We start from the raw sequence: 10,307 nt of genomic DNA, 5'->3' as shown, positions 1-10,307 counted from the left end.
TGCGGGCAAACAAGGGGCCAGGGCCCCGGTGGTGGATCTCAGACGACTCAGCTGATCCTTCAGAGGTATCGGAGGGGCGGGGACATGCTTCGGCCGAATTCGGCAAGGCTGAGCTGGCAAGAAATGCCCAGAAGGAGGCTCTCGCCCGCCGCTGCCTCTATGTTGAGAGCCTTACCGCCCGATCACCGTCACATGCCGCCCAGGCGCCTCCCCGCTCCAACTGTCCTTGCTCAACTTCTAAACTGCCTGCCCAGCGGCCCTTGCAGCGGGCTGGTAGGCTGATATCAGCGCAGTGGACTGTGTTGTGCTCGATCCGATGATTTGGGCGGCGTAGGAGCCCGAGGTGTGCAGAGGGCGATACACTGGCTGGCGGGCCCTGTGCAGCCCAGAGGCCTTGCGGGGGCAGCCACGTGACGTATGCTGGGAGCGGGGAGCAGGGCCAGCTGCTGAGAGGCGGGCGACGGCGGTCGGTGCACCACCGCCTTGCGCCTGGCCAGACCTCCTCGTGCTCTGGCTGGCAAAGACGCTGCGCTCCCCTGCTGATCTTTTGCAACCGGTGCTGCAGGTCTGGACAGCATCATATCAAGGCTGCGGGAAACACCTGGCGCCAGAGCCGCCGACGGGCTCCCGGCGCCATGTCATTCCTGGGTGGCGGCTTCGACCTCACGGCGGGCCTGCAGGGCCTGCAGCAGATTGGCGACCGCTTCACGCAGCTGAGGGATGAGCTGGAGCACAGCATAGAGGAGACCATCAGATCAGAGCGCTTTGGGGGGCTGCCAGGTGGGGGTGGGGGTGGTGCTGCTGCTTCACTGCACGCATGGCCTCGAGTACCGGCCACTGGAAGCCCGGGGCAACAGCTACACGTGCCGACTATTCACAGAGGCTGCTCGCCGCTGTGTTCTGTTTGTGCGCGCAGGAGCGGAGGATGAAGCAGGGGATAGCAGCGAGGCAGGAGCCGTGGGCTGGGGGGGCTCAAATGCTGGCGGGTCGCCGGTTGCGCTGGAGGCACCAGGCGCCGTTGGCGACGACTCGCTGCCGCCTGAGCTGCTGCAGTCGGGCAGCAGCAATGCAGCAGAAAAGGCAAAGCCTGCCGGCAAGCCACAGGCAGCAGCAGCGGCAGTGGCAGGGCCGTCGCCAACAGCAGCCCCTGCTATTGTGGCCAGCAAGCCGTGGCAGGATTCCTCCTCGCAGCGGCGGCAGCATCCCCCTGGCAGCAGCCGCCCGGCCGCAGCCAGCCCACGCTCGCCCACCAAGCCAGCGGTGGCTGCACTGCCATCCAGTGAGCCGGCCCCCAGTGCATCGCCGGCTGCTGCGGCACCAGTGGCAGCGCCCACGCAGCAAGCAGCTGTGCCATCAGCAGCAGCAGCAGAAGATGAAGAAGGACCGGCAGCAGCAGGGCTAGGGTCCGCTGCTGCACCCGCTGCTGCGAAGACAGCGTCTTCAAAGCAGCAGGCACAGGCAGCGGCCACACCTGTGGAGGCAGCAGGCCAGTCTCCAAAGTCAGGTGGCGCTCCCGCTGCTGCTGCTGCAGCTGCCTCCCCCAGTGCCGCGCTGCAGGCCTTTGAAGCTGCAGCGGCCACACCAGCTCTACCAGCTGCTCCCGTGCCCCCAGCAGGACCAGCAGCAGAACCAGCAGCAGCAGGTGCCCCAGCAGGCACAGACGTGGATGCCGCAGCGCCATCTGCGCCGCCTCCTGCAGCCCAGCCCAGCGCGGCACCGGCGCCGGCAGCGCCGGCCATGGCGCAGCAGGCGCCGCAGCCTCCGCTGCCACCGGCAGATGCGGCAGAGGACGAGGCGGCGATGGATGCGCCGGCGCTGCGGGCGCTGGTGCTGCGCCTGCGTGAGGCGCTCAGCGTGCGGGAGCGCCAGATTGAGCGCAAGGCCGAGGAGGTGGCACAGATGGCGGAGGTCGCGGATGCGCTGCAGAGGCGCAACGCTGAGTTGGCGCATGCCAGCAAGGAGGGGGAGGCGGTGGCGGAGATACAGAGGTGGGTGGCGGTTGGGCGCGGGGTGAAACGCAGCCCAGCAGGAGGCAGCTGCCAGCTTGTTTTGCGGTGCCCGCACGGCTGCCGTGGGCCGCGCACGACCCTGCTGCCAAGGGAGCTGTGCGCTGTGCATGACCTGTGTGCTGCGTGTGCTGTGCTGCTGGGCGTGCAGCGAGTTTGAGTCCAAGCTCAAGGCGGCTGAGCGCAAGGTGTATGCCCTGACCAAGGAGCGGGACGCGCTCAAGTGAGGCCCCTGCATCATGCACACCTCGCAGCTTAGTCCTGGCGCCGCTAATAGTTCCTGGCGCAGCCGCTGCCGGCGCAGCTGAGCCCTTGCCCTGATGCCCAATTCCTTCGGCTTCCTGCCTCGGCGCCGCCACACACACACACACACGCGCGCCTGCCCCTCCCTGCAGACGCGGCTCTGAGAAGCTGTCTGGCATGGATGACCTGGTACGGGAGAAGGATGCCATCATCAAGCAGGTGTGGTACGAGGCGGTACTGATGGCAGGTGGTACAGTCGGCGCATGCCGCAGGCGGCCGCGCAGCCAGCCAGCTCGGCGTGGTGCCTGCCGCCTGCCGCCTGCTACCTGCGCCTTGACTGCACGTCCCCCGCGCGGCTCGCCCGCCTGGCCCGGCGCCGCCTGCAGGTGATGGAGGAGGGCGAGGCGCTGAGCCGCAAGCAGCTGGCCCAGGAGCAGACGATCAAGAAGCTGCGGGGGCAGGCCAAGGAGCTGCAGGGGCAGGCCAGGGAGCTGCAGGCGGCGCTGGATGCGGAGCGCGCCAAGGCGGCGTCGGCGGTCAGCGAGCGGGCCAGCACCGCGGGGGAGCTGTACTCCATCAGGGAGCAGCACGCGGCGGAGCTGCAGGCGGAGCGGCAGCACTATGAGCGGCTGCTGGAGGTGCGGCGGCCCGCGGCGCCCGTGCGCCTCGCCCTGCCCCGCCCCGCCTCGCCTCGCCCCGCCCGCCCGCATCCGCACCGGCGGCACAGGCAGCGGCGCCTGCTTGCTGCGGCGTGGCGCCGGCGCCCGCTGCCGGGGTGTTTGCAGCCGAAGTGGCGGCCGCTGTGCGTTGCGTGCTGAGCCTCTGCCGCTGCTGCCCCGCGCCCGTCCTCCACAGGAGTCGCGTGAGGCGCAGGCGGCGGCAGAGGCTCGCGCGGCGGAGGCTGCCAAGGCGGGTGCTGCGCGGCGGCTGAAGGAGGCGGAGGCGCGGGTGGAGTCTCTGGAGGGGACGGTGGGGGAGCTACGGGCGGAGCTGGAGCGGCAGGTGGGGCAGGGGGCCTAGGATCCGCGCTGGGGGCGGGGGAGGCATGGCGCTGGCGCCAGGCGTGGCTGGGAGCGGGGAGCTGGGCGCCGCGTGCGGTGCGTGCTGGCGTGCGCAGGTGGCTGCGGCGACTGCAGGCGTGTGGCTGCACCGCTGCCTTCAGTAACCACCGCCCCGACCCTGTGCGTGGCCTCCCCCTCGGGCCCTGCTGCAGCGCGCGACTGCCGACGAGCGGGAGGAGCTGCTGGCTGGGGAGGTGGCCGACCTGCAGCGGCGGTGCGCCGAGGCAGAGGCGCGGCAGCAGGAGGCGGCGGCGCGCGTCCCGGAGGCCACCCAGCCGCTGATGCGCCAGCTGGAGGCCATGCAGGCGGCGGCCAGCCAGCAGGCGGCGGCGTGGGCGGAGGCGGAGCGCGGCCTGCAGGAGCGGCTGCGCGGCGCCGAGGCGGCGGCCGCCGCCGCTACCGCCCAGGCGGCGCAGCTGGGGCGGGAGCTGGCAGAGGCCAGGCAGCACCTGGCAGCGGCCACCGACCAGGTGTGTGTGTGTGTGGTGTTGGGGCTGGTGCATGTGTGTGGATGAGGCTGGTGCTTGCCTGCCAGGCCTTCCTCCTGCACCGCGCAAGCCCACCCCGCCCCGCTGCCTCCCCGGCGTGCCTCCCGCAGCTGTCCTCGGCGCGCCGCTCCCTGGCCGAGGCGCAGCAGAGCGCGGAGATTGAGCGGCAGCGGCGTGGGGCGGCGGAGACGACCGCGGGGCACCTGCGCTCCGACCTGGCCTCCGCCCAGGACTCGCTCAACACATTGGAGAAGGTGCGTGGCTGTGCCGTGTGTGTGTGTGTGTATGTTTGTCTGGCTGTGTGGAGGGGTGGCCTGTGGATGTGACAAGGGAGGTAGGGCCAGCGTGGGACAGGAGCGGCAGCTGGCGGAGGGCCCCGTCTGCCCTGGCTCTTGGCACCCTGGTCCACCCCTGCCTGCCTGCCTGCCTGCCTGCCTGCCTGCCGCCCGCTGGGCCCCCCGCCCGCGCAGGTGTACGCGCAGCAGATCGAGTCGCTGCAGGCGCGGGAGTTGTCTGCGCTCAGCGCCGTGCGGGTGAGCAGGGTGCTGTGTTGGTGGGGGAGGAGAGCAGGGGCGCGGGCAGGAGGCCCCAGGGGTGCCGACTGCTGTTGGGCAAGTGCAAGCTGCTGCCTCGCCGCACCCAGCCACCCTGCCCTGGCCTGGCGGGGCTGGCTTTGACCAACCCAAAACAACACAACACAATCCTTTCCACCCCGGCAGGCTTTGGAGGGCAAGATGAAGGCGGCCAACGGCAGCGCCGACGCGCCGCCCGCGCTGGCGGCCCCCGGCTTCAAGTGGCTGCTGGTCAAGGAAGGGCAGGAGGCTGCTGCCGCCGCTTCTGCCGCCCCCATCCGCCAGGCCAGCTCCGTGGCCGCAGCCTCCAGCTCCGAGGAGCTGGCAGCAGATGCGGCTGCAGCTGCGGCCGAGGATGAGAGCTTGAAGGTGGGCGGCAGCCTGCTGTGGGGTTCCGCGGCTGCCAGCCGCTCCAGCCTGGCGGCAGACGGCGGCGGCACGCGGCCACGCGACCAGCAAGTGGCGGCGCTGCAGCAGCAGGTGCGCCAGCTGGAGGCCACGCGGGACCAGCTGTCGGAGGAGCTGGTGCGCGCGGCCACCGAGGCGGCGGCGGGACAGGCGGCGCGGGCGGGCGCGGCGGCCGCCGAGCGCCGCCTGGCCGACCTTCAGGAGCGGCTGGCGGCGGCGGTGGAGCTGCTGGGGGAGAAGGAGGAGCTTCTGGAGGAGGCTCAGGCGGACATGGAGGAGATGCGGGCCAACTACCGCCAGCAGATTGAGTTCATGGCGCAGCAGCTGACGTCGGCGCAGGAGCGGGCCGAGCCGCCGCCGGCGGCCTCGCCGGCTGCGCAGTAGCGGCTGGGCGCCCAGCCTGGAATTTCTTGCTGTTTCTTGAAGCACTGAAGCACCCACATTTAATGGAACACCAGATCCACCCATCTCCCAGCAAGTTTACCAACCATCTCGGCGCCTGCCAGCCTGGCCACGTGGTATCCCCTGATATTTGCGCGTATTCTGCGGCGGAGTCGCCGCTTGCCGCATTCAACCCAACCATCGGTGCAACTTTGCTCTTTCACGACGCGCAGAGGCCCTGACACGCACACTTGTGCACACTACCACACATTGGGCCACCCACACCCTCCAACAGAGCCTCCGACGCCTCGAGGAGGGCGCTTGGTGTTGGGAAAAGCAATGTCAGCTGTTGGGAGGCAGGCCGGCCACAATGACTCTGCCTGAAGCGGGTGTGGTGGGCGGCGGCACAGCCGTTGCCGCCGTTGGCCGTTCGACCGGCAGCACCCCCACGCCAGGCACGGCGGCAGGGCTCAAGCCCCCACCTCCCTTGTTGCCCTTTGGCCCCACTCTGCACTACTCAGGTGGGACCGGTCAAGGTTCATTTGGGTGGTGGCGCTTCCCGCCGCCACGGTGTGGACGGCCCGATTGCCGGTGGTCCGCACCCCACCAATTCGCAGCAAGGTTGTTGTCTGCTTGTGCTTCAGGTTGCGGATGCCCCTACAACTGGGCCCCCGGATGCCGCCTGTGCGACTGGGGCGACAGCTGGCTGCAGCAGGCGCACAACAGCCTGGGGCCGCGCAAGGGGGAGGCGGCTCGGCTGGCGCCCATCCGCAAGCTCAAAGTCGCCTACTGCATACCCCACGCCAACGTCACAGGAGGCCTCAAGATGCTGCTGGAGCAGGCAAGGGCCGCCGCTGCCGTTGGCTGACAGGCTGCCGCCATTGGGGGGTGTGGGGGAAGGCTGCCATGGTGCCCCGGCCTGGCCCGGCCTGCTGATAGCTTCCCTGCCACCACGTGCGACACCCACCCCTCCCTCCCACTCCCTGCAACAGATGCGGCTGCTGCGGGAGCGGGGCCACACTGTGGTGGCACTCACCCGCTCGGAGCTGGCAGACACGGCGGTGCCGCCCTGGAGCGATGTGCAGGCGAGTGGCCGGGCCAGCATCCGCGGTAGCAGCCTCATGCTGTCGCCACGCAGCGCCGCTGCCGCTTGCAGCCACCCGCCCAAAAGCCTGTTCGGCCAAGGCCCTCACTGCCCCAGCCCGCAGTCATCACGCCCCCCGCCTCCCTGCCTCCTCTTTGCCGCACACCCAGCCCGCCCCGCGCGCACACCTGCCGCAGGTGGACGCCGACGTGGTGTGCCGGCTGGGGCAGCGCTTCCGTGATGTGTATGACGTGGACTCCTGCGACGTCGTGGTCACAGGCATCTTCCACCAGGTGCGTGTGGGGACAGGGTGGTGGTGTGCGCGTGTGGGGGGCGGGTGGGGCAGGGTGGCGGTGTGCGTGTGGGTGGCGCGCTGGCGGGCTGGCCCGCGAGCGAGGTGCGGCGCCCTGCTCCACCACCGCTGCCTGCTCCACCACCACCACCACCACCAGCCTGCTCCACCAGCGCGCCGACAGCCTGCCCCAATCCCCCTCCGCATCAGCGCCACCCCTGCCTGCTGTGCGCCGCAGGTGCCCGAGTGGCTGACCAGCACCACCGCCCCTGTGCTGTACTACGAGCAGGGCCACGAGTGGCTGTTTGGCGACCCGGTGCGCTTCCGCGAGGCGGGCAGCTGCCGCGCCCAGGACACCCTCTTCCACCAGGCCATGCACCTGCCCGTGGCGCTGGCCGCGGTGTCGGGTGAGCGCCCTGGGCTGGGTGGGGTGGCCGGGCATATGGCAGGGGTGTGGGAGCCGTGAGGCCAGGCCTGTTGTGGCGGAAGCCGGCCCGCAGGAGGAAGGCCGCTTGTGCACCTGAGCCGCCATGCTGGCCAGCCCGTGCGCTGCGCCCGACTGCTGCCTCGCCGCCCCGCTCTGCCCTGCGCTGCAGAGGCGGTGCAGAGCATCATCTGCAAGGAGTTTGGGCGGGCCTGCATGCTGGTGCACAACGGAGTGGACTGCGCCCGCTTTGAGCCGGGCCCACCTGCCGCCGACATCCTGGCTGCCCCCACCAAAGTGCTGACCTCCCCTGCCTACCAGGTGTGGCAGCCAGCATGCCCGAGAGTTTGGGCCAAGCAGCCGACCTTGATTGCGCAGAGCGTGCCGCAGCGTTGCCGACCTGCAGCATGCCTTCGCTGGGTGCTGCTCCCACCATGGCCCCCGCCTCCCTCCCCGCCCCCCCTCCCGCCCGCAGCCCCCGGCCCCGGGCGAGCGGCGGCCCTCGGTGCTGCTGGTGGGAAACCCCGGGCTGGCGCTGAAGGGGTTTGACTGCGCCATTGCCACCCTGGGCCTCGTCAACCGCAGCAGGCTTGTTGAGGTGCACTGGGTGTGCCAGCAGGAGCCATCCAGCCAGCTGCAGGCCCTCGCCGACACCTGCAGCCTGCGCATCAGCCTGCACATCAACCCGCCGCAGGTGCACACACTGCCGTTGTGCCTGCCTGCTAGGCCAGAGCTACCTCACGCCTCTGCCATGCTCTGTCACGTCTGGGAATGATGGCAAGCACAGCATGCCTCCGCGACCCAGCTTTCTTCAGCACAGCCCCGTACCACGTCCCAAAGCCATCCCATTGTTTGCCTGCAGGACCGCCTGCCACAGCTGTACCGCGGCCACGACTGCCTCCTCTTCACCAGCCAGTATGAAGCCTGGGGCATGCCGGTGAGCGCTCACGCCCGTGCCAGCACCCCCTGCCAGCCGCCAAGGCCTGTGTCAGGCAAACAGGAATGGGCAGCAGGTTGGCCCGGCGGTGGCGCTGGGCAGCACCGGTCCCAGCACTGACCCGCCCCTTCTCCTCTCCCCTGTCCTCTCCTTGGCAGGTGCTGGAGGCCATGGCTTCAGGGCTGCCGGTGGTTGCCACCGAGACTGCGGGGGTGGGGTCCTTTGCCACCCACAACCTCAACTGCCTGACGGCGCCGGTCGGGGATGCCGCTGAGCTGGCGCAGCGCGTGCTCAGCGTGCTGGAGGATGCCCCGCTGGCGGCGCGCCTTGCGGAAGCGGCACGGCGCACCGCGCAGGCCTTCACCCCTGCCCGCGTGGTGGGGCAGCTGGAGCGGGTGCTGTACAGCATGACGGCATGCCGGCAGGAGCTGATGGCGCTGCGCCTGCAGGCGCTGCCCGACTCGCAGCAGGCGGCGGCCTCCGCGGTCAAGGCCTGCGCCGGCGTGGCCGCCACGCAGCAGGCGCAGAAGCGGGCGCGCCACCGAGAGGACGAGGGCGGGCAGCAGCAGCAGCAGCATGCAGGGCACGCCCTAGGCGCGCTGCGACGGCGCTCGCATGTGATGGACATGTGGCAGCCGCAGCAGTCGGCGCAAAGGGAGGGCGTGCCTGAGGAGCAGCAGCAGCGTCAGCAGCAGCAGCAGCAGCAGCAGCACCACCACCACCAAGCACAGAAGCAGGAACAGGAGCAGCGCCCGCCAGCAAGCGGCAGCTTGGAAGTGCAGCAGCGCCCGGCGCCTTCCGACTCGCAAGCGGGGCGGGACCAGCAGGCCTCGCAGCTGTCGCAGCAGCCTCCGCTTGAGCCGAGGCCCTCGCTCAGCGGGGAGCAGCAGGCATCGCAGCCGTCACAGGGGGAGCCTGCTGATCAGCAGAAGGCCTCGCTCAGCGGGGGGCTGCCGGCGTATCATGTGGCATCGCAGGCGGATGAGGTGACCAGCTGCGAGGTGGTCCGTGTGGAGGTGGGCAGCTGCGAGGGGGCAGCCGCCCAGCAGCCCGGACGCTGCGTCTTGCCTGCTGGAGCCATTTTGCTGGCAGTGGATGTCGGGCATCCCTTGGCCGCCGCCCATCACCACGCCATCAACAGAGCCAGCGAGTTTTGCCAGGCCCCCGGTGCGCGCGAGCGCAGCCTGGCCACTTCCTCTGGCTGATCACTTGGCATGCGCTGCACGCACGTGGAACACCCGAACGCACGACCTCTGGCAGCGAGAGCTCATTTGAACGAACACGAATGCATGTGCATCCCCAACCCAGCAATTTCATCGCTTCCTTACCCTCCACCCATCAATCAATTCTGCATATTCACACTCTCTACACCTTACTTACAGTCCCTGCAACAGACTCCTCTGCTCCTTTTCTATCTCGATTCATTCCGGCTCTACTGTATTTGTTCTGACTCCGGTTTCTCTATCTGCACCTTGTTTTCTCGAGGAGGTGCACTACTCTACGCTCTCTACTAACGGAGTGCCCTGCTGTAAAGCAGTTGTGTGTATGGGTCGGATGCGGTGCGGTGTGCAACCGGCGGATGCGGTGCGGTGTGCAACCGACGTCACATGTCGACATGCCGGCGGGATATTGAACCTAGCGCCAAATCCCAGGAGGCGTTGTGCATTTATATTGGCAGATCCGCTCAAGTACCTCAGGCCGCAAATCGAGATGACATGGGTGGGGTAGCGGCGACAAGCAAGCGGCGCTGCGGCGGTACGCCTGCCTGTGCCGAGCTGGCGGGCCGTTGGAGACACGGCGTGTGGTGGCGCAGCATTCGGTGCAAAACTGCATGAATTTGCTGGCAGCCCGCAGGAATGCGAGGGGGCCCCAGCCCGACTTGCCCGGTGACCCACCCCCGCCGCCTCCCCAGCCACCGCAGGGCGGATCCCAGCAGGCGGGCCCCAGCGCACCTTCAAGGATGATGACGCTTGCCCGGCGGCGGCGGCAGCGCGATGACGGATCAGCAGACGCAGCAGACAGGCGCACTCGGCGCAGGCAGAACGATGCCGCAGCGGATCGCCCGCCGACTCGGCGCGGCAAACGGCAGGCACCACAGGATGTCCCCAGGCAGGCGAAGCGCCGCGCGGGCGCAGCGGCAGTGAACGCAGTGACGAGGGTGGGGTGGGGAGGGGGAGCGGCGGGGCAGGGGACGGCCACGGCGGCGGCAGCGGTGGCGGCAGCGGCTCCAGCAGCAGCAGCTGCAGCGGCGGCGCTGGCGCAGGTGGCGGGGAGGCGGGCAGCGGCGGCCAAGAGGCGGCGGCTGATCGATCCAGGCTGACCTGCACCTTTGTTCCCCCCCGTTTTTACACACGGGAGCCAGGGGCTTGAAACCCCGTTTCCTCCCAGTACGGCGAAGTACAAATCACGCG

The 10,307-nt window shown here is 69.6% G+C and overlaps 2 protein-coding genes across 2 annotated transcripts; both read left to right on the top strand.

Annotated features, from left to right (window-relative positions):
* Positions 1-1,737: 1,737 nt before the first annotated feature.
* CHLNCDRAFT_145059 (hypothetical protein) lies at positions 1,738-5,162 on the top strand (the record flags this gene model as incomplete). Its single annotated transcript, XM_005848472.1, has 9 exons — positions 1,738-1,988; positions 2,158-2,229; positions 2,402-2,468; positions 2,636-2,887; positions 3,105-3,251; positions 3,463-3,780; positions 3,909-4,052; positions 4,269-4,331; positions 4,518-5,162. 9 exons carry the CDS (start codon positions 1,738-1,740, stop codon positions 5,160-5,162), a joined length of 1,959 nt encoding a protein of 652 aa, XP_005848534.1.
* Positions 5,163-5,529: 367 nt separating this feature from the next.
* On the top strand, positions 5,530-9,101 carry CHLNCDRAFT_145058 (hypothetical protein; the record flags this gene model as incomplete). The annotated part of the gene is made up of 9 exons (XM_005848471.1): positions 5,530-5,680; positions 5,804-6,018; positions 6,152-6,238; positions 6,441-6,536; positions 6,774-6,942; positions 7,132-7,280; positions 7,435-7,653; positions 7,822-7,896; positions 8,055-9,101. 9 exons carry the CDS (start codon positions 5,530-5,532, stop codon positions 9,099-9,101), a joined length of 2,208 nt encoding a protein of 735 aa, XP_005848533.1.
* Between the last annotated feature and the right edge of the window lie 1,206 nt (positions 9,102-10,307).

Source organism: Chlorella variabilis, assembly GCF_000147415.1.
Source record: "Chlorella variabilis unplaced genomic scaffold CHLNCscaffold_8, whole genome shotgun sequence".
Taxonomy (NCBI): domain Eukaryota; kingdom Viridiplantae; phylum Chlorophyta; class Trebouxiophyceae; order Chlorellales; family Chlorellaceae; genus Chlorella; species Chlorella variabilis.
Note: the sequence above shows the minus strand (reverse complement) of the source record. Positions and strands in the feature narration are given on the sequence as shown.